General features: G+C 46.6%; 1 protein-coding gene across 1 annotated transcript in view; it reads right to left on the reverse strand.

Moving 5' to 3' along the window:
* Positions 1-11,480: 11,480 nt before the first annotated feature.
* Positions 11,481-23,545, reverse strand: part of LOC129381959 (uncharacterized) — a 38,095-nt gene continuing 26,030 nt past the window's right edge. The window contains exons 3-5 of the mRNA XM_055065265.1: positions 18,013-18,081; positions 13,523-13,754; positions 11,481-11,715 (exon numbers count right to left, since the gene is read on the reverse strand). Coding sequence (XP_054921240.1) covers positions 11,601-11,715; positions 13,523-13,754; positions 18,013-18,081 — 416 coding nt within the window. The 3' untranslated portion in view covers positions 11,481-11,600. The remainder of the gene's footprint in view (positions 11,716-13,522; positions 13,755-18,012; positions 18,082-23,545) is intronic.

The raw sequence follows: 23,545 nt of genomic DNA on the forward strand, positions 1-23,545 counted from the left end.
TAAGAAAGAAGTTGTGGCAAAAAACTAAAGCAAACCGTGATCGCAAGGAAAAGGTATTTCTAGTCTACGACAAAGTGCGCATTGATGGCCGTCCTTTCGCCTGGGACAACGATTCAAACGATATCGTAGACTGTAAAAAAAACGAAGAACACATCAGCATGCGGACGCGCAGTGCTCAAAACCGCAATCAGCTACAATCATAAATTTAAACGCGCGCAGCCTGGTGAACAAATTCCACGAACTAGAAGCTGTTCTACTTGCTTACCAGCCTGATATCGCCGTCGTTACAGAGACATGGCTTCACTCGAACATTTTCAACCAAGAAATTGTGCCACCGGAATATGCAATTGTACGCAAAGATAGAAAGACAAGAGGTGAGGGCGTTGCACTGCTGCTTAGGCAAGGGATATCTTACAGCGTCATGCCCGAGGCTACAGGCATCGAGGCTGTTTGGTGCACCGTCCGTCTGAAAGATGATGTCTTCCATATTGGTGCAGTTTATCGGCCGCCTGATGCTGAGCCTCTATTCTTGGAATCTCTCTCAGAATACATGCAACAACATATCTCCTATGGCAGCAAAGTAATAATGGCGGGAGACTAACTTGCCTGACATAAGGTGGAACTCAATGACTGCAGGAAATGTTACGCTTGACACCATATCCGATATACAGTTAGCATATAACCCGACACAAATTGTCGATTTCCCAACCAGGGTAGTCGGTACCTAAAGTTCACTCTTAGATGTCGTGTTTATTAGTGACCATTTCCTTGAGAATACTGTTCACGTTGAACCCCTTGAATGATTATCTGACCATAGGATAATATTTTGTTCTTTACAATTCCCAAGTCCTGTACGAACGCTCGGTCCTATAAAGCGAGTGCTCTCGTTCAAAGATGTAGACGATGCAGCTATCATGACCTACCTTGCCTTCAATTATCAAAATTTTTTTTACCTCATTTCTGACCAGCAGTCATCTATCGATGTGGTGTGGACCGAGTTTAAAGCCATTGTGACGCATTGTATAAACGCCTTTGTTCCACGAGTTCAAAGCAAAACTAGAAAACGCAGTCCATGGATATGTCGTGATATAATCCACTTGAAGCGCAAAATAAAGAGACTTAGGAAAAAAAGAAAGTTGCATATGTGTAAAAAAACTGACTCGGAAATAACACTGCTAACGTCGTCATTGAAAAGTAAAGTACGTTGTGCCAAAAACAGTTGCCTGAAAAATTCATTGCACAGCTTTATCAGGAAATCGCCACAAAAATTCTGGCGCTACCTAAGCGTGAAGCGCTCTAACGTGCCCTCCATGAATGCTCAGGAAAGTAAACAAAAAGCTAACGCGTTTAACAAGTACTTTCAATCCATTTTCGCCGTCGATAATGGTTCCCTCAACCACTTCGTCCCTAGCCACTGACAAGAAAGCACTTTGGGCACCCCAAAAATATCACAAGCTGGCATATTATCTCTCTTGTTGAATTTAGATGAAAGGAAAAGCGATGGTCCAGATCAAATTCCGAACAGTTTCTTGAAAAGGTACGCAGAACCAGTAAGCAAGTTTCTTCGTTGAATTTTCTTAAAGTCACTCCGTGAGAGCCGCCTTCCTGCAGAGTGGAAGGTTGCCAAAATAATTGCCATACCAAAATCAGGTGACACATCTTCCTTGTCTAACCACCGGCCAATTTCTTTAACATGCACGTGCTGCAAAATACTAGAGCACATAATCTTGAAACACTTAACAGAATTCGCGGAAGCAAACAATTTAATCTATTCAAACCAGAACGGTTTTCGAAACGGTTTATCAACAGTCACCCAACTCGTGGAAACCCTTCATGACTTAACTCAAAACATTAATGAGCAACTACAGGTAGACATAATCTTTATGGATTTCTCTAAAGCGTTTGATCGTGTTTCCCGTGTTAAATTGCTTCACAAACTTAACCGCCTACTTGGTAACGGCCCTGTTGTTGGTTGGATCAATGACTTTCTGTCAAACCGTTCCCAATACGTAGAATATAATGATCACCTTTCTAATGCTGTCCCTGTTTTGGTGGTGGTGGTGGTGGTGGTGATGTTGAAGCAGGCGGGATTAGCCTGGCATACATAGCCGGCAATTGTTCCGCCTGATCCTCCTTCGAGTTGAGATCAGGGGTGTGTCACCAGGTGTCGATGAGTTCCGTGTCTCGCAGGAAGGCTATCAGCAGTCGTTGCGCTCTCTTCCTGAATGCCGCGGGCCCTCCGGGGAAAACAACGTCTTCAAAGGTACTGTGCGTGAGACCGCTTTTTTGCAGGTTGTCGACCAACGCTTTTCTTTCTGTGTCAAACTGTGGGCATAGCCAAATGAAATGTTCGATGTCACCAATGTCACCACAGAAAACACAGAGTGGGGAAGCGCGAAGCCCAGTCTTGAATAACCAAGCTGGGGTGTATGCGGAGTCGGTCCTGATGCGGTATAAAAGCGTCGCTTGTTCGCGTGTAAATCCATGAGTCACACAGGATTCGTGTGGATTCTTATGCATCTGTCTAAAGTGAAGGCAGATTGCATCCTTAGGGTTTTGAAAAGCTTTTGGAGCTTTCACTTTTGGGACGCATGTCAGCGCTAGGCGTGCAAGGGCGTCAGCTTCCTCGTTTCCATCAATTCCTACGTGTGATGGAATCCACTGAAACCTTATGTTAAATTCTTTGCTCGTTAGGTCGTCAATCAGTGCCAGAGACTGCCTTGTAAATTTCTCTAGAGGTAGGCCCCGATGTAATCTTTGTAATGCTGACTTGGAATCCGTCAGCACCACGACATCTTGTGCAGAAAAGGCACGTAGTTTCCGCAAAGCCGCGGTGATTGCGGCGCTTTCTACTGTTGTAGAGGAAACTGCGCGATCCAGTCGGCCAGACCATGACACATCAGGGGATGGTATGCAGAATGCCGCTGCACAGCTATCTGTTTGTGCGCACACCGAACCGTCTGTGTACACTTGTAGATGACTTTGAAACACAGTGCTCAAGTGGTCTAGCACAATAAACTTGGCTTCGGCAGTTGAAATGGTGCGTTTCGTCGGTAGGTGGGGTACATTGAGGCTTCAGGTAACGTCCGGAAAAGACCATGGCGGGTCAAGGCGACTTCGTTTAGGCCATTCCAATCCTAAAAATCGGAAGGTGTTCAGCGCCGCATGGAAATGTGAGCGAGTTCTTGATCTTAGCCGCCGGAGAAGCGCCGTGCCTGCGCGTGACTCGCCCAGCCGTAATAGCTGCGTCAGCAAGGCCTGAGATGCCAAGAGGCGGAGTGGAAGAGACTCTGCCTCATTAGTGACTTTCTTGTTTGAAGCTGCCGTTGGAACTCCCATCGCCAAGCGAAGTCCCTTTCTGTGCACTGCCTCCAAGTGCTCGAATTGACTCGATGACGGTCATATCAGAGGGAGCTGATAGAGAATGCGGCTTGTTATCAGTGTAGCGTTCAGTTTAAGCATGGATATAGGATTGTTTCCCCAACGTACACCTGCCAATCGACGAAGTGCGTTGATTCTTTGCACTGATGCAGCCACAACACTTTCGACCGCACCACGCCATAGTAGCTTGTTGTCGATGGTGACGCCCAGGAATCGAACATGAGTTGCACGAAGAATTGAATGCCCTCTGATATTCAGCGTCAGACGTGTTGACTTGCGTCTCACTCCCGGGTAAAGCATGAAGGCTGATTTTTCTGCTGATAAGGATAGGCCAAGCGTCGATAAGTGGCGATCGATAGTGGAGATTGCGGCCTGGGCTATCCGGGCCAAACGTTTGTGTTGGTAGCCCGAGATCCAAATGCAGATGTCATCTGCGTAGATGGACATTTTAACTGCCGTCCGACCTACTTTCAGGGCATCTGGAAGGCTGGCCATGGCCTTTAAAGAGGTATAGCAAGGGGTATAGGACAGGGGTATAGGCGGGACAGGGGACAGGGGTATAGCAAGGGGTATAGGCGTTAAAAAGCAAGGGGTATAGGACACTTCCTTGTGGGACGCCGAGGGAAATGCGTCGCTTGACACTCATTATACTTCCCAGCTTAACTTGTACACATCGATCACTGAGAAATTCATGGACGAATCGAAGAGCATTTCCCGAGACGCCCATGGCTCGGAGTGCGTTGATGATGCCTGTATGAAGCACACAGTCGTATGCCTTGGCAACGTCCATAAACATGGCGAGTGTGGAAAGGCCGTCTACGCGATGGTGCTCGATATGGCTTAGTAGATCCAAGACACTGTCCTGGGCACTCAACCGTGGACGAAATCCGGTCATACATGATGGCAGTCTATTTCCTTGCTCAAGATACCATGTTAACCTCGTACATATTAGTCTTTCCATCAACTTTGATACGCATGATGTTAGCGATACTGGCCGATATGAGGTGAGGTTTGCAGGATCCTTTCCGGACTCGAGCACTGGAACCACCCATGCTGTCTTCCACGCTTCTGGGATCTCTCCTGTGCTCCAGACGTGATTAAATATGTCCAGAAGTGCTCGTTTTCGTTCATATGGCAGATTTGTCAGCATCTGATTGCTGATCGAATCGGGACCCACAGCACAGCGTCTTCTTAATTTGCTAAGCGCCAAATCTAACTCACGAAAGGTGAACGGCGTATCCATGGTATGGAATGCTTCAGACAACAGAGGGTTCGATACTCCTGCTGATCTGCCAGATGTGTACACGTCTGCAAAATCTTCTGCAAGGGTTTGCAAATCTTTTCCTTGCTTTAAAGCAAGTGCTTCGAATGGCCTGTGTAGGCGAATCTTTCCGGATAGGCTATTCATTACTCCCCATATCCTTGTCATGGGAGTAAACGCCGATAAATTCTCGCAGAAAGCAGCCCATTGAACTCGTCTTAATCTTTTTGTGTGACGACGGATGACAGCGTTTATCCTGTTGTATTCAGTTTTCACAGATGGATTTCCCGTTTTTCTCATTAGTTTTCGCTCCGCTCTCCTACGCGCTGCGCAGAGGTTCTTTAGTTTTAAATCAGGAGTAGGGAAATGATCTGGCAGTTTCAACATTGAGGTAGCCACTCTTTTGCTCCGCAGCATATCTGCGAACAGCTCACCAGGGGATTCGTCCAACGCTTCTCTGTATGTGTCCCAGCGGGTCACAGCACAGAATTGTCGCCCAGCAGTGTGAAATCCGGTGATGTTGGTGAAGATCGGAAAGTGGTCACTGCCCATCCTGTCTGGGGCCGTTGTTGACGATACGACAAGGTCTGTAGAATGGATCACGAGGTCTATGGCACTCCATGAATCTGGTGGTCTGAAGAAAGTCGGTTTGCCATCGTTCGCGATACACAAGTCGGCAGCTTCCGCGGCTGTGACTAGTTCCTTGCCTCGGGAATCTGCAGTCTTATCTCCCCAAAGCGAATGATGTGCGTTAAAGTCCCCACAGATTATTATAGGAGAGGGGCAACGAATGCAAAGGTCCTTTATGAACGCCTCCATGGAGACCTTCCTGCGCGGACTTATATACACCGACACCACACTGAGTTTTCGTTTTCCTAGGCACACTTGCACAGCGGTGACTTCCAAGAAGGTAGAACAAAGGTCTTGCACTGGTAAGGTGACGTGCGGTATTTCTCGCCTGATGTATATCATCGCACTTCCATTTGCAAATGATGGTATACTCGGATTTCCATGTCTGATGTACCCTGGGATCGTCCTTCCATTTGGGAGACCGGCCTCCGAGAGGGCTAGAATTGGTATAGGTATGTCTCGAAGGAAAAGGCTGAGTTCAGAAAGACGCTGTAGAATACCGGCGCAGTTCCATTGCATTATTAAGGGCACTTTTGGACGACGGAATGGACCAAGTGGGCGAGACATTGCCATTATGCTACTGAGTGTATGTGGAAGTAGAGCAGAGTATTACTGACTCAAGAGCCAGCACTGCTTCCAGCATATCCTTCGTTGAACTAGCAGGCATCTTCGCGACGTGGGAACGTAGTGCCGTGAACAAAGCGCGTATCACATGCTGGCAGTTTTCCTGCTGATTGTTGCCAAGTGCTACTTGAGGTCGGTTTACTGCGGCCGCATACGTGCGCTTTTCGGACTCTTTTCGAAAAGGTTTCTCAGCCGCTGTGACCGTTTTCGTTGGCTCAATAACTTCGTTTATCGGTGTGAGACGCGGGAAATGAGATGCGTACTCTGTTTCCAAGCCAGTTAGTTGTGGTGCTCTGGACGTCTTCTTCGTGTTCGATGGTGCGCTTGCACTCTTAGGACCCAGAACAAACATTTCTTCGCTGAGCAGCTGTCCGCGCCGGGCATCGACCGTAGCTAGCAGGATGGTCACCGCCGCAATTTGCACACACAAAGTTGTCTTTAGTTGCACACGTCTTACAGTCATGAGGTCCCCCACAGCGCTTGCACCTCTGTTCCCCACGACAGTACTTAGCGATATGTCCGAAGCGCTGACACTTAAAGCAGCGTGGTGGTGTCTCCACGTAGTCGACAAGCTCGTGTCTGGTGAAACCAAGGTTGATCTTCTCCGGGCGTTCAGAATTTGGAGCAAATGTGAGAACCACCGAGTTAGTGCGCCTTGACTCCCATTCAGATGACGAGGTTTGGACCCGACGGATAATTCTTCTTGCATGGAATACTCCCTGAGGTCTCAGGTAGGTGAGCAGCTCCTCATCCGAGTACCATTTAGGGACTCCTCTAACAATGCACGTGTTTTTCATATAACTGTGTGGGACACGGGCAGATATGACTATGCCACCGATATTCTTGGTCTCTAGAAGGACGTTGGCTTGTTCTTCTGTCTCTACATTTAAGAGCAGTGCTCCCTGTGCTGTGAAGTGGCTCTTCACTGGTGCTCCACCGAGAATCGTTTCAAGCTGAGAATACAGGACAATAGGGTTTACTTGCCTTAAATCATCTCTTTCGGATGTTGCAGTGATTAACACTGGAATGCCCTCCACCCTGTCTTTACGATGGCGCACAATTCGGAAACCACCCTCGTCCATGTCTATGTCGGAAGCGTTCGCCACGTTGTCGTCATCGATGATAGTTGCCTCGTCTTCAGATTCACCAGTGTCTTGTCACTTGCAGTCAGGCTGGCTTGTACAAACCAGCTGGCGTTTCTGACCCGGTGTCAGCCCTTGGGAGGTCATGGCGGGGTGCTCGTCGGTGCCAGCTTGGTTTCTTCTAGCACCTTGTGAGGCGGCGGGTGGCGCAGCACCCGTCGGTCTCCGATACGGAAGGTACCTTTTCGAGTCGACAGACGCCTTGAACCGTTCTGACCAGTAATATTACCAGAAAATAACGAAAATAACGATAATTGTAGGCAGAGCTACTCAGACAGGCTAGCAGCAGGTTCTTCGTCTTCTTCGTCTTCCTGTTTTGTCCGGCGTTCCCCAGGGCTCAGTACTGGCCCCACTTCTGTTCTTATTATACATAGATGATATAACCAACCAAGTCGACGTCACCATTCGCCTCTTTGCAGACGACTGCATTCTTTATCATACTGTGCGTAACCACGAAGATCAAGCAAAACTGAACAATTCCCTAAATAAGGTAGTGCAGTGGTGTGCAGACTGGCAAATGGTGATAAATTCCGATAAACCTGTCTGCATGTCGGTCACAAACAAAAAACCAAGTCTGCAGTTCCCGTACGGTTTCAATGGCACTATTCTACAAAGCGTCACCCAGTATAAATACTTAGGCGTAATCATTTCATCCGACCTCAGCTGGAACGCGCACATGCAGTACGTAGCTAAAAAAGCCTTGAACAAACTGTTCTACCTCAAACGCACCTTATCCCATTCCACCAGCCAGACAAAACAGCTCGCTTACGTCAGCCTTATCAGACCGACACTCGAATACGCCAACATAGTATGGTTTCCACATTCCAAAAACCACATTCATACGCTGGAACGCATACAAAGAAAAGCTGCCCGATTTATCTATAACCGTTTTAAACGCACAGATTCACCAACCGAACTTCTTTCTCGCGCAGGCCTCGCTACCCTAGAAATTCGAGCCAAGGTTCAACGATTGAAGTTCCTATACTTGGTATTACACAGTGCGCTGGAATTGGATCTCGCCACTTTTATTAAGTACAAGCTCACTAGACCGACTCGGCATAAACACGCTTTCACGCTAGAGGAATTTCTTTGTAACAACAATACTTATTTCTTTTCATTCTTTGCGCGAGCTGTGCGAGAGTGGAACTGCTTAAACCCTGCTATTACTGCCCAGCCCACACTAGAAACATTTGCCAATCATCTAGAAGAAGCAATCGCAATCACAACTTAGACTTCTAGTTATTTTTTTTCTCTTCTGCAAGAGCAATTGTGTGAAGACCAGTGTGTTACTCAATAAATGAAAGCGTCCATGTTTTTCTATGCTAACTCCTTGTTTGCTCAGTGTTTGCTCACATCGTACTTTTTTGATGACCATATGCCCACTCCTGTAATAATCCTAATCGGGATTGACAGTATTGTGAAATAAAATAAATAAATAAATAAATTTCCGAAGTATAGTGCTTATGACAATAACCGAGTTTAACAATTGTGCCACAAAATATTCTTGGCGTATTTTGGTAGACAGCATCAGAGCTTGACGTCTACGACGCTAAGATGATGACTGCGCGGCAACTACGGCAGCATAACCAAGATGGCGGGACGATGATGACATGACAACAACTGCAGACTTGACGCGTCTCTCTGCTCGTTTACACCATGAAGGTCCGGAACTGCTCCCACCATTCGCTTTAATATTATGCAGATCGGACTTACTGTAGGAGTCGGTCTCGTCAAAGCTGAGGTGAGCTGGCGAGATGAGACGGTGCATCCCGACAAGAGTTGCGCAGCAGACCTCGGCGACGAATAAGCCTATAAACTTAGGTTACGAAGCAGCACACGCCCTCTCCCAGGAGGTCATTGTGTCGGTGGAAAAAAAATTGGAGGGCGCTTAAGCTTCGCCTTCTACAGTGGAACGAATAGCGTTATCGCACCCCGTTCGCACCGCCCACTCATTCGCTCGGCATGCTCTTGAGTCACACAAAGACAAAACGAGCGCCTGAGCAAGCGGAGCAAACCAAAGAACTTGGTTTCTCGGAGGGAGAAACGATCTACGCGAGCCAAACGTTGTGATCTGTACGGACAGCCGGGCCGCGACGCACCATGAAGGTGGACGCAATCATGGGCTGACGCCTCGATGGTCTCGTCCTCTATCTCGCTTTGGAGCACCACGCAGACTGATGGCTCTTCGCCAGCAGCACGGCACACATCGCAGGGGACGCTTTCCCACAAGACGCGCTACGGCGCAGCGATCACGTCAGCGGCGTCCCGCATCGGACGCTGCACCTAGGAATCGCGCTGTGAGTCGAAAGAGGCGGGGAGTGGTGCGCCACCTGTCGGGGTAGTGCCGTACATTGCGAGGAGGGGGTCTTCTGTGTTTGCCGTAAGACGGCTTTGCGTGCGCGCCAAGCGAAGAAGAAATGTAGCGGAAACGTACTTCGCTACGCGTTTAACTGCGACTTCTGTAATTTACATGCTCCTAATTACTGATATACACCGCAGTATAACTTTCTACCACTCGTTTCTAAGGCAACACCGCATTCACTAGAGGCGCTTTTGTCCCGCTTTGAAGCATCGAACTCATGGCTGAGTGGTAACGTCTCCATCTCCCACTCAGGAGACACTCGTTCGATTCCCATCCAGCCGATCTTGGAAGTTGTTTTTATTTGTGAATTGCCTTCCGCCATTTTTCGCTCACGGCCAACGCCGTCGACACCAACGACACCGGCTTTTCGGCGACACGAGCTCCTTAACGCTTTCGCGTTAAAACGCGGCCGCCTACCAGACAAAAGCGCTGCGAAACAGCGAAGTAAGCTTGTAATACTCACAAGTGCGAATAGAAGTTAAAGGCCAACTAAAAGGAAATATTAGACCGCAGTAAAAGCCTATAGTATATTACAGCGTACACATAGACGATCCTCCGTGCAGAATTTGACGCTTGACATACGAGTGGAAGCGCCACAAGAAGATCGCAGTAACAGTAGTTCATGATGGCGATAACTTTATAAACGCCGCCGTTACCACTCGGCCGAAGTTATGCATGAGGTATACCGCACAGCCCATGCGGCTTCTCGACTTGACCTCCGAGATTATTCAGCACTCGCGCCTGCGCCTGGCTAGCTGAAAAATCTCAGAGGCCTACGTGTTACAATTTACGTCATCGCCGCTAGCCGCCAGGTGGAAGCGTAGTCTCTTTAGATGCTTTTTAGAGGCTGCTCATAAAAAAGTATATAGAATTACCAGGTTACCGGCATTGCCGGGATCGGGCTTACTGGTATATGCTATGGGTTTTAACATTTAGCTAAAGAAAAATTTCATTGTATTTGTGCTTCAAGTGGACTTTGCGGAAATATGAAAAAAAAAACGAACATAAAGAGGACTACCAAAGTTTATTGACAGTATCTACGGCTGTATGTGTTACTGCTAGTACCGCACGCACAAGAGGGCTTGTTTGCTTTGCGGCTGTCATGTGCTGCTCTGATTGAGTCTTGCGACTTACAATGCTTATATTGATCTATGGAGAAGAGAATAAAGTCGGTATGTGGATGTTAACCGAGGCTTAGCCCGTCTGGCTACCCACTCGTATATGGTATTTTAAATGTCTGTATGTGTGTTATTAGTAGTACGCTCTCGACATTGCTAAGAAAAGTTGCTGACCTTCTGAAACAGTTTTTAAAAACACCTGGCGATTGAAATACGGATGTACATTTAGCTGCAGCTAGAAAAACGACCTGAAGGGCAGTGTCCGAAATTCCTGGACATCAGTTTCGCGTTGTACCCTCCAAAACATGAATGCGTAGAAACTTGCCCGACTTTCAATATTATTACATACCACTTTCCACAATCATTTTAGATTGAGCTTATTTATGCGAATGATTCAAGTATTTGAGAATGCCAAATCGGACAGATTTTTTTCGAGTGCGCACACCCTTCAGTCAAGCATTCACTGTGCTTCTAGGAACGCCGTTTTCCGTCTTGGTACTGCTTTTATGGTTACCGTTGGTTTGGCACCCCTTCTGAAGTGTGGACCCTGGAAACAAAGCTGCGAACACCGCGTGAGCATCACTTTATTGTTCTATGTTAATGTGTTTTTCATAAGTAAAGCAAAATTGCGCTTCGTCCGTCTGCATCATTGTTGCATTCTTCATCTTTTTTGCTGTGCAAAACTCGGTACTACACAATCTTGGGCGCTTTCTTTGACGACAGCAATAGAAATTTCATTTCTTAACGACTCTCAGGAACACATATTCGCTGGACAATGCACATTTCCTTTTCAATTGCGCATGGACATTCAGTAGAAAACTGAAGCGTTGAAATTATCTAAGATTTCTGTGTGTACCAAAAGTTATCGCGGGAAATTCCGCCAGCCGCTTGTACGCATAATACGCAATGCTATTGAATGCAATGTACAGCGGTGCATGATTTCAATCATTATAGCAGTTTATTTCATTTTTTTTTGTTATTCACACTGCTTATCTTAGAACACGAATTTTCTTGAGATTTCTGGTAGGCAGAATTTTCCAGGAATCGTTGAAATAGATGTCGCCATCGTGATAAATGTAAACTCAGCGCTCTTCGTTCGACGTTGGCAGAGGCGACGTTGTTTCGCGACGCTTGTGCCCGATATCCAAATGAACACTGCGCCGGCGTGTTATGTAAACAGGCGGACGGGTTACGTTCCTGAAAGGGAGAAAAAAGAGAAAGCTGTCTTCTGCATTACGAGGGAAATTCTGCGCAGGCAACTCGATGCGCTTTCTTTACACGGCGCATTCAATGTTTCAGAAGACGAAACGTGCGTTACAGCCGCGGAAAATAAAAAGTGTGCGGTTTTCCTTTAGCGTGCCATCCTTACTTGCAAAGACGCACAACTACGATCTCGGAAGCCCCGGCTCTCAGTCGAGCCTCGGGCATGGGCGCCGTGATGCCACAGTGTTAACAGCGAAGTCGGCTGCCTCACGACGACACCGCTCTACACGACGCGGCCCACTCGCAAACTCGTCGGCAGTGCAACAGCAAACGTAGAATTCAAGAAGGTCCTTTGTTCGTTCGCAAGTATACTGTTTGCCATGGCCGCTCGCTTTCGTTAACGATATGCCCAACGTCACGATTGGCTGGTATTTCCTCTAACGAACAGTCCAAGTCGAAAACGTATCTTTTTTTGTATGAATACTGGTCCAAGTTCTTCGCGTTTGGCGAAGAATCCGAGCCCGTCTATAAACGACAGTGAGTGTACCCGCGATTTGCGGAAGCCGACAGAAAACAAAATACACCAATATTCTGGTGCACCTTCGCAGATTGACGCAAAACGTAAACGCATATTGAATCGAGGGTGCAGCAGATATTTCCCGACCCGCCGCGGCAGCTTAGTGCCCATGGCATTGCGCTGTTGTGGAAGAGGTCGCCGTTTAGATTCCCCTGTGCCGCGTCAGCATTTCTGCCAGCACTGTTTGCCAAAAACGAGTATGTAATGTACCCAACCACTGAAACGTGGTACTCGTACCCAACAGCGGCCTTCTCTGGCTTACCAGTGAGTGTTAGGTGATTACCGATGTGCCCAATCCATGTCGCAATCCATCACCTGCGCTCTTGCTTCTATGTAACACAAAGAACTGTGCCAGATCGGCGGCTCCAAGTATCGCATTTGAATGTTTTTGTGGACGTTGAAAAACTCTAGGTGGTCAAATTTAATCCTGAGTATACCACTGCGGCGCGTTTCGTAATCACAGCTTGGTTTGGAGCTGAAAACAGCAGAATTGATTCCTTTTGACACACTTTGCATGACCGCAAAGTACGGCGGCAGCAGCGGGCAAAGGAAGAACGTGCAACTATAAAAACCGAAGGTGCATGGCTACGCATTATCATCGGCGAGAACCGCAAGTGTTGCGAAGGAGGAGGAGAAGACTTCGCCACCGGCAAGGTATTGAAATGGGCGGCGACCACGTACAAGTAATTGAAAGGCCTGCAGCTTTTTATGCCACCCTTTTGCAAGTGCGAAGGTTGTGGGATCGTTGCCCACCTGCGGCAAGTTGTTTTTTCACCAAATTTCATTTTCATTAAGTTATCGTTTCTCTATTTCATATTATTAAAGACAAGTAATTTCCCCTATATTGTCTTTGGTGTCACTGTTTGTTGGATTCTTATGATAGGAGTAATAAAAATCGGCCCCCCGGTTATCCCCCTTTCTTCTCGATTATATATATAGTATGTGTTATCTTTTCCGAATATATTTTTGTTATAAGAATGTTTATTGTGTAAATTCTATGCGATTATGCAATAGGCACACGACGGGCTATCTTAATTTTAGAGCCTACGTTTGCTGTCTCGGATTTCGAAAGCCTTTATCTCTAGCAATAAGAAATTTTTCTTAGAAGTTCTAATATCGTCCTAAGCTAAGCAAACTGTGGAGCATGACGCCGCAGCGTTCTCGTGAATGGGACCGCAGCTATATTCTTGAAGACGACCCCTGCGGAGAAAAGAAAGTCGTCACCTTGGCTCATTGTGCTTCGTCGAAGCCTCAGGCGTATTGGCAGCCGGCGAGCCCTCGGACGACGTCTCGACCGATGTGGAGATGCGGACGCAGGTGCCCTTGATCACGTGCACATCCTCGCCTTGGCACGTGCACACGCCTTCGAGACACTCGCCATCCTCATTGCAGGGACGGGACGCGCTGCAGCTGTCACCCACTTGGCCAGACTTGGTCACTGACGCGGAAGTTGTTCCTGCAGATACAGTGATACAAAATAATTCCAATTCATCCTTCCCTATTGATGGTTATCAACGGTAATCAAAACAAGCACGTGGCTGAGCTCATGCCTACGATTGGTGTTAAACATGCAAGAAACAAGGAAGGCAGGTGCAACGCCAAGAAGCAGGAACCGTGCGGTATGAAATAAAGAGCCACCAAGCGTAGATGTTATTCCACTTGTTATTATGAGAAACGAGTTCATCAGAACAGGTCACGTAACGTGTAAATCAAAGAATCATCAGTCAGTCATCAAACGCCCACCCAGGATTGCGAAAGGAAGACGGGGACGGCAAGTAGCCAGGTGATTTGATGAGCTCAGGAAGTTTATAGGCACAAGGCTGAGTCAGCTGTGCCCAAAAAGGCGTACTTGGGGTAGCTAAGAGAGGCCTCCACCTTGAAGAGGACAAAAATTCACTGATGCTGCTGTTAATGATTAATAATAGTCAAGAGGGAGTGTCCTCACGATCACGTGAATTATTCAAGGTGAGAGCAGATGGTTTCGCTCACTTTTTTCGTTCACTCTTTCCTCTCACGCGCCATAGCTTTAACGGGACTACCACTCTATCTAAGTTCAAGAGAACGCCACCAGCAAAACTTTGGCGTTATGTAAATGGTAAACATAGCAATAGAAAGGCTTCTCCTTCAATAGAAACAAAAGATAAGGCGGATCAATTCAATCGCTACTTCCAGTCGAATTTTACAATCGATAATGTACTAGTGCAACACTCCCAGATTATCACATCTACCAAAAATAAATTACTAGGAACCCCAGAAATAACCGACAGTAGTATAATGTGTCTGCAAGTAAACCTTGATGACAAAAAGAGCTGTGGCCCTGACGGGATACCGAACGCTTTTCTCAAACGGTGGGCTGAACCAGTTAGTAAGTATGTACGCTTAATATTCAAAAAATCTATCCAGGATTCAGATTCCTTCTGAATGGAAAATCGAAAAAAATAATCCCAGTGCATAAATCCGGCGACAAGACGATCCCATCAAAGTAAAGGCCTATTTCCTTGACGTGCACCAGCTGTAAAATACTCGAGCATATTGTCCGCAAATTCATCACAAAGTTTGTCGAAGACAATGATTTGCTACACCTCAACCAGGACGGATTTCAGAAAGGCCTATCGACCGTAACTCAGCTCGTCGAGATAATGCACGACTTGGGCCGAGGCATTAACGAACACTCCCAAATTGACATAATTTTTATGGATTTCTCAAAGGCGCTAGATCGGGTTTCCCATGAAGAGTTAGTTATCCAGCTGGTCCGCAAACTTGGGGAAGGGCCAATGACTCGATGGATATAAAGCTATTTCTCCGGCCGTCAACAATTTGTGCAATGCAATGAGCACGTTTCTGACACATTAAATGTCACACCCGGTGTGCCCCAGGGATGTGTCTTGGCACCGATATTATTTTTGTTGTTTATAAATGACTTGGCAGTCAACATTACCGCAAATATTAGGCTGTTTTCAGACGACTGCGTGCTGTATAAAGAGGTCAAAAGCTACAGTGACCAAATTGAGCTGAACATTGCCCTTAATGAAGTAGTAAGTTGGTGCTCTAACTGGCAAATGGTGATTAATAGAGTAAAAAAAGTTGCAATGTCAATAACAAAAAAGAAAACAAGCTTAGCATTTCCTTATGGCTTTAACAATGTCACGCTCCGAAATGTAAGCCAGTACAAATATCTTGCTGTAATAATAACTTCTGATCTCAGTTGGGCAGTTCACACGGAAACTATAACCGCGAAATCAATGAAAAAATTGTTCTTCCTTAAGCGGACGCTGCGGCACGCTGACCGTAACACTAAGCTTTTAGCGTACACCACACTTGTCCGACGGATTCTAGAATACACCAATATAATCTGGTTTCCCTTCACAAGTAGCGGTATCAGCATGCTTGAAAATGTGCAGCGCAAAGCAATCAGATTTATTTTTAACCGCTATCGACGCCTTGATTCCCCTACAGAATTGCTACGCAGTGCAGGTTTGCCTTCACTCCACAGTCGAGCTAAAATTCACCGCCTGAAGTTCTTATATATGCTACTGCACAACTATTTTAAGACAGAGCACACAAGATACGTTGAAACTAAACAAACAAGACAACTATGTCATACACATGATCTCACACTCCAAGAATATGCGTGCAACAACAATACATTCCATTATTCTCTTCTCCGTAGATCCATTTGGGAATGGAATACCATTGACCGACTTGTAGTCGAACAGCAAAGAATTGATGATTTCCTTGAGATGTTACAAAACTCACTTATAACGTACTCATCAACCTGATGTCATTTATTTGTATTCTCCATAAGATTATTTTTGTTTTTTTTGTTGACATGCTTGTCAATACTCGTATTCATACTCGCTGGAATATTTTTCCTTCTTATTGGTACTTGTTTGGCATATCTACCCTGACAATTACTATTACTGTTTCTTTCTGTATTCCACTCCTGTAATAACCCTGTCAAAGGGTTGACAGTATGTTGAAATAAATAAATAAATAAATAAATGTCTGCTGCCATCATGCGCAACTGTCAGGTGCACACTGACGAGGAGAAGTGCTATGGTGGAATGAAGTCATGCAGGACTTGAAAGCATGGGACACTTTCTCGACACCGTGGTATGGTAGCACGAAAACAGAACAACTTCATTAATTAATTCATTCACTCATTCATTTACAGTGCCCGCAAGAACGCTCAGTTAGGTGCATTGAATAGGAGGGCAGGTGGCGGTAGAAAATTAAAAATAGTTGCAGGTGATTGGCCACAATACCTATAAGAGAAAATACAGAACGAAACTATGTAGGTGGTGTTCAGCTACTAAGAAACAACAGGCGTAACAATAAAAGCCTAACAAACAGGTGAGAATTGAATGACACAGATTAATAACCTCATCGAATGCACATTATTATTTGAAGTATTCGATGGCAACTTGCAGAAAACAAAGAACATGTACGCCTCCAGCGACCTGATGATCAGCACATGGTTTGAAATTTTATATAAGCTAAAATTCTAATTCGGAACGGATTGCAACTACGGAACCCTGAAGTTGAACTGACCATCGCTAACACTTTCTGGTACTGTAGGCGCAACGAGAGGCATTATTTCATGCAGCATTACCTTGCCATGCGCGTGTGCTAAGCTAGGCTGACCGCGTAACAGAAAAGTTTGTGATTTACCGGTAGCTTTGTGTTTTCGTCTCCTCTGCCTTCACGGTAGGAAATGAAGCGCATACAGATATTGTTTACCATTGTCTTCGCCTCAAGGTACTCTACTGAAATGTTCACAGCAATGTTTGTGCAGTTGCATGCTTTCGCTCGCAACATCAAATTGAATAGCAGCAGTGAAGGCTCAAGTTCACATGAACCATCCTTCCTTTCTGACCACGTCCTTTCCATATTACTGGCACAGGACGATCAGCTTCGGCAGCTGCGCAAGGGCGATATGTGGCATATTGGTTCGACTAAAGTGGCGTACCGATAAACATGCAAAATTTCGATTGGGGTTATTCCAACGTGAAAACTTCCAAAATTGAGGAAGTTAGCAGGTCTTTCACTAGGCTCGCGCGAGTTTTTACAGTCTAGCGAACACCACGTGCACTTGACCAACAATGGGGCATAAAATCGCACCATGAAAACCAGCAACCTAGGGAGCATTTCTATATTCTGATTTTGAAACAGGCACATGCAACGTTTGATAATGTGTCCAACTCTTCTTTTTCTTTCTGGGAAATGGTACTTGTTTGTCTCAGCTTTCGTCTATCTTCAGGTGCTTCTCAGGAACTGTTACGAGGCTTGATTTCACCTGCGACAGTCTTTTGGGGCGAAATTGGGCTTATCCATTGAACTGCTATGTTGGCATCATGAAAAACAGTTGCAGCAGTAGGCCTGACGCACCATAAAAAGGTGATCGTTAAGTTATTACCGCATTGTTATGGCCATATATGTTATTAATAACGACTGCTCTATTTTATCTGCATATGCATTCTTGTGTGCCACAAAGTTTCATTCTTCCACGGTTCCTGGCGCAACCTAATACTATGCCACGACAGTCCCACCGCATTTTCTTGTGGAGTTTGCAGAAAACAATCTGAGGTGGTGCGTGTCCCTTGCAGAGATGGCGTAGAATTAAGTTGTCATGCAGGAACTTGCAGTCCCAAAATATACAAAAGATGCGTGAAACTCGTATAAGCATAACACGGCTTACAGACTACATTGCTTACGATGCGGCACGTCACGCTTCTTGAGGTCCTTCTTGGGCCTAACTAGAATCCGTCCGCGGGGAGTGGCGTCTGAAAGAAAACATGGTGCTCAGTCAGTAACTTATTGGGCGTAGATATTTATGGTACGGAAAGGCAAGAGTGCAAAAAAAAAAAAACATGGCCAAACATGTAGTGCGTTACTAAGTGGTTCAGGTTCACAAGCAACAACAATGTATTTCTAAAACACAGAGTCTAAATGACAGCGATAACAGCTGTATCATGCAGTAAGGTAAAGTTAATTTTGAACCCCCTTATGAATTTCTCGCGACATTCTGCACAACACCAACAGAGTTCACATGAAATCTAAAGAAAGAAATAGCAAAATTCACAGGAGAGCACGCGTCTTCGTATTTGTTCCTGGGCTGCAGAGGTACATATAAATCATGCCCTTTACCTTTGTCCTAAAGCGGGATGAAATGTTTCCTGCTTGATTTTGTTGTTGTACATTTCTAAATTTTCGCATCGATCGTCGAAAACATCCGTCGGTAGCAAGAGCCAAAGCGTCTGTCGAGAATTTAGCGGCGCTGTTTTCTTTCTGAACTTCTTCCAAAAACGGACGTTCGTTGTCACCTTCAAGAGAAGCTAGTTTGAACTGATGTATATTGTGGCATTATGCTCTTTTGACAGCATGAAAGGGAACTCACCAGTCTTACCAATATAGCTACATATAGCTACATTTTCAGCATAGATATGAAGTATTTTAAAGAAATATAGTACACTTTAGTATTTCCGGACGAGGATCGACACTTCCGAGACATAGAACAACCGTGGCTGCTCAATCGAAAAGTTACTCTGAAACATGGTTTTCCAGCGACGCTATAGCTGTAAAGCGTCATGCCCTATTGCTGTAGCGCCTGTTACTCTCACACATTCGTTATTCCCAACACGACCATATAAAAGATAGCATTCTTCTCCGAAGGCAGTGTAAGTTGTATGGATTTATAGAATATGTGTGGTTTCTTCACTATGCCGCCGGTATGGCAACAACGCCTTATATTCATAATCATGCAAACATTATATTAAAGGACGATGCAAGTATTCGCTCAGTTTTAATAAAAAGAATCCTAGATCCCTAACCAACTGGTTGCCGTGTATTGATCAGAGAAGATGGTTAGCAACCGTGAGCACGAGTAACGCCACCCTCTCGTGTCTTGGGGCCTTTTTGCGCTTGTACACAGCCCCACTCGCCTGCGAATAAACTGTTATGCATAGATAAAATTTCGCGACGAAGTCACGAGCCGAAGTGGAGAGCGACGGCGACCGCTTAAAGGGACACTAAAGGTGAATAGTAAGTCAACGTGGACTGTTGAAATACCATCCCAGAAACCTCTAAACGCTTGTTCCATGCGAAGAAGCGACTTATTTTAAAAGAAAATGCGTTCTGAAGCGTCTGCGTACCTCTAGCGAAGTTCAAATCGCCCGCCCTCCGATCGAGGAGTGGTAACGTCATGGTCTCATAGTGACGTTGCGCCGTCGTTGAGTAAAACGGCGCCCGCAGACGGCGCTGCGGCTTTTCTGCGCAAAGCGCAAACGCGCGGCCAGAAACAGAGCCAAGACAAAGCCGAGAGCAGCGCGAAAGCGGAGCTATATGGTTGCTGGCGGAAGGGAAAGTGCCCGACGATAACCTGGCTCTTTATTTTAAATCATGACGCCAACTTTGACGCTCGTTGCAATGGACGACCCTGACAACGACACATTGGCTCGCGATGCTGGACCCGACTTCGTCGATTTAAGCACTGATGAACGTGACCTCCTGCTGAGGGCTCGCGCTGCCGGCGTCGTTGCGTACTACTACGACAGCAACTGTATGTCATGGCTGTACATATTCGCACATTTGTAGCTTTTCCTTCGTGAACACGAAATGCCGCGATCACCGCCAATGTTTCGACCTGCAGTTGTTCTTGCGCTTCAAAAGAATGCAGGCAAGACCGACGGAACAGCGTTACGGGAAAGCATTACTACGAGAGGCACTCCACACGACTTCAGTAACTCGGCGTTGCACTCGTAATACTTTGGACGAAAGTGCAGCGAGCACACTATGCGATTTTTCGGCTCTTTGCCAACGCGATGTGGCAGAGGTACAGCACTTAACCACTTCGAACCGAGAGTTTCACTCGTTGGCACACAGTGATAAGTAACGTTGGATATGCCGCTGCAACTGCCCTTGGCCAAGTTCCGCGGACCATTCGCGCATCCCACGACATCACATGGACGTGGCATTCTCGCTGCTTGTTCCAAATGCAAGTTTCTTGAGCCAGCAGAACCAGCGCAGCATGACGCGATAACGTAACAACTGAAACTACAAAGCGCGCGCTGCGCAGAGTCGAGCGAAAACGAAACCTTTCGTCCACCCATACTACTGAAGGCTAATGTCAAAATGTTATTTTTTTCTTAGAATCGAACAGAAGTAGACAATCATCATTTTCTTCCGTCTCATAACCTAATGAAATGATCTTTTTAATACGAATCGTTGACTGCTAGTGACATAATTTTTATGAGGAGTGCCTTCGTCATCGGGCTAGTACCGGAATGTCGCTGGGGGGTCTCAACTCGTGGCATGCATTTACCTCAATTTTTCGGTTACTGAAGCTCTGTTCGCGATGATATTGACGCCTTAGACGTTCTAAAGCATTGCTTTATCACTTTACTTTGACTTCATAGTAACCTTTAGTGTCCCTTTAAGGAAGCAAAAGCAAGTGACGAGTGGCTGTGAGCAGCGGCGGCAGCCGTTAGAACGAGATGGCTTCGGAAGCTAAGCCTAGCGTTCCGAATATGTTCATGGGCCGACTGGGCCACATGGAATAGCTTTCTCCAGGCCACGCTGAAGCGTGACCATACCCCGAACGTCTACAAAGGCGCTATAACGTAAAACTATTCCAAACTTTTCTATTCCAATTCTGCAATCAGTCTTCCGCGATTGGTCAAAATTTTTTTGACCACCTTCACTTCACCTGTCTGTCACGCGACGTCACGAAAACCACGATAGCTCCCCTTCTGATAGGACGTGTACACACTGATTATGCATGATTTGACCGAAAAAAAGAAAAATAGTTATTTCTGATTCAGCGCCTTCTCGTAATTAGCCCTCGGCTATTGGTCAAAAATTTTCGGGCTGCACCCACTTCACCTGCCTCTACCGCAAAAACACACCGCTTCAAAATGACGTGAATGCGTTAAACATGCTATAATATGCCAAACAAATGTGATTTTTCTTTTGAATAGCCGCAGGCTGCCCTGTTCCGAAAGGAGTAAACGACGGCTGCCGCCGATCGCTCAGGCACTGGCTACTCGCACCTGCCGGAGAGCATGGGTATAAATGTTTTCGCGTGGCCGCGTAACGTTTTCGAGCACTTTGGGCTCGTTTACGACCCCGTTCTGCAAACTTCTTTTTCCTGAGGATCCGTTTTAGCGTCATTCTTAAGCTTCGGTTGCATGCCGCCGCGATTTTCGACAAGCCACCGCAAGCTAAGTAAGGGAAAGCGGACCAATCGCAGACACCGGCACCATCCTCTTCATCCGGTTATTAATTTTCAGTACACTGGCTCGGCCCCATCGAATCCCTCTCCACTCGAGCGTGCTGCTCGCCTCTTGTGAGCAAATTAGATAAGACAAGCCGCTCTGTGTAGGCAATGTTATTCGTTTTTGAAGCAAACAAAAGTAACTGCCTATGAACGAGGAGAGCATTTGATTGGTCTGTTTAGACAACCCCGCGGGTGACCGCCCGATGCTTGCGTCGGCGGTTAAGCAAATTTGACGTCAGGAGATTGGAACAAAAACATAATTGGAATAGTTTTCGTTATGGGGCCCCAGTTCTGTTTCACAGCGAACGGCGTGGCCGCGGAGCAGCAGCAGCGGCCAGTGCTCTGCAGCGTCGCCCTTCGCTCGTTGTGTTCACCGACGACGCCGGCTGACATGCCGTACGCGGACATTGTTTCAAAGCTCACACACCACTTCACTCGGAGGCCTTCGGTAATCGTACACTGCTTCTTATTTCACAAGCGAAGTGAGCAGCCCGGTGTAATCATCGCTGATTTGCACCGACTGCCCGAGCGCAGCGAGTTCGGCGTCTTGCTTGAAAACATGCTCCGCGATCGTCTAGTCTGCAGCGTTCGGGACCAAGGGCTGCAGCAGCGTCGCCTGCCTGAGACTACACTGGATTTCAAGAAAGCGTACGAAAAGAATATCGCTGCTGAGCACGCGACACGGCAAACAGGAGCCATCTGTGGAGGAGCAAGCCAAGCCCAAGCTCCAAAAGTCATGGCAAGTACCGTTGTCACTTCTTGCAATGAAGCCACCTAAAAGTTGGTGGAGCAAGGGATTTACGTTCCGACTAAGCATTCTCGATCGGCGACGCCTATCGTTTCGATTCTAAAAATACAACGGGAAGATGACAATATACTGGGACTCCAATGAAAGACTCAACCCAGTTGTCAAGTGGGAGACTTACACACTGCCCACTCCAGAAGAACTGCCCGCAAGAGTGGGTGGTTATTCACTGTTTTCTGAGCTTTATTTGAATCAAGCTTACCAACAACTCTGTGTAGATGATGACACCGCCACGCTGCAGACCGTAACAAATCTTAAGGTACTGTTCAAGGTAACGCGATTGCAGTTTGGTGTGGCAGTGGTCATAGCTGTCTCCCAACGTTATGTGGAAGGACTGCAGAATGGGTTTGATGTATTTCAGTGTTTTCTGAATGGCGTCCTCATTGGTGGAAGCACAGTCGTCGAGAATGACGAACAGTTGCGCAAAGTGATTCAGCGTATCCCAGACGATGGATTTCGTCTGAATGCCGACAATTATGCATTCAGGGGCAAGAAACTGACGTACCTTGGGTGCCGTGTAAACAAGGACGGACCAAGTTCTTTTCGTGAAAAAGTGGAAGCCATGAAGCAAGCTCCGAAACCAACGAACAAGAAGGAGCTACAGTCGTTCTTCGGAGCCTTAAAGTTTTATGGCCGTTTCTTGAAAGGAACTTCACATGTATTGGAGTCACTTCATCGCCCCCTCGACAAGGACGAGGCATGCAGTTGGACGAAGACTGAAGCAATGGCGTACCAGAGTTCTGAGAGCCTGCTGCAACAATCAGACGACCTAGAACACTTTGGTGTGTCACGTCCCATAAGGCGATACGTCTTCATGCGGGCTGGGTGCTGTACTAAGCCAAGTGGGCAAAGACGGCGTGGAAAACCCAGGGGCCTTCGCCTAAGGAACTTTGTCTAAAGCACAGCGTTACAATGCGCAAATAGACAGGGAGGCACCGGCTTTGCTTTTGACATTCGCAAATTCCACCCGGCAGAAATTTGGTCCGAAGTTTCAGCCCTTGACAGACCATAAGCCTTTGCTGTGCCTTTTTCACAAGGCGAGACCGGTTCCAGCCGCATTCTCACCTCAGATGTTGCGCCGGAATATGAAACTTTCTGCATACGACTACGAATTGTTGCACGTACCAGGCTCCAAGCTGTCATATGCCGACGTTTTCAATCGTCTTTC

This window comes from Dermacentor andersoni, chromosome 10 (genome assembly GCF_023375885.2).
Source record: "Dermacentor andersoni chromosome 10, qqDerAnde1_hic_scaffold, whole genome shotgun sequence".
Taxonomy (NCBI): domain Eukaryota; kingdom Metazoa; phylum Arthropoda; class Arachnida; order Ixodida; family Ixodidae; genus Dermacentor; species Dermacentor andersoni.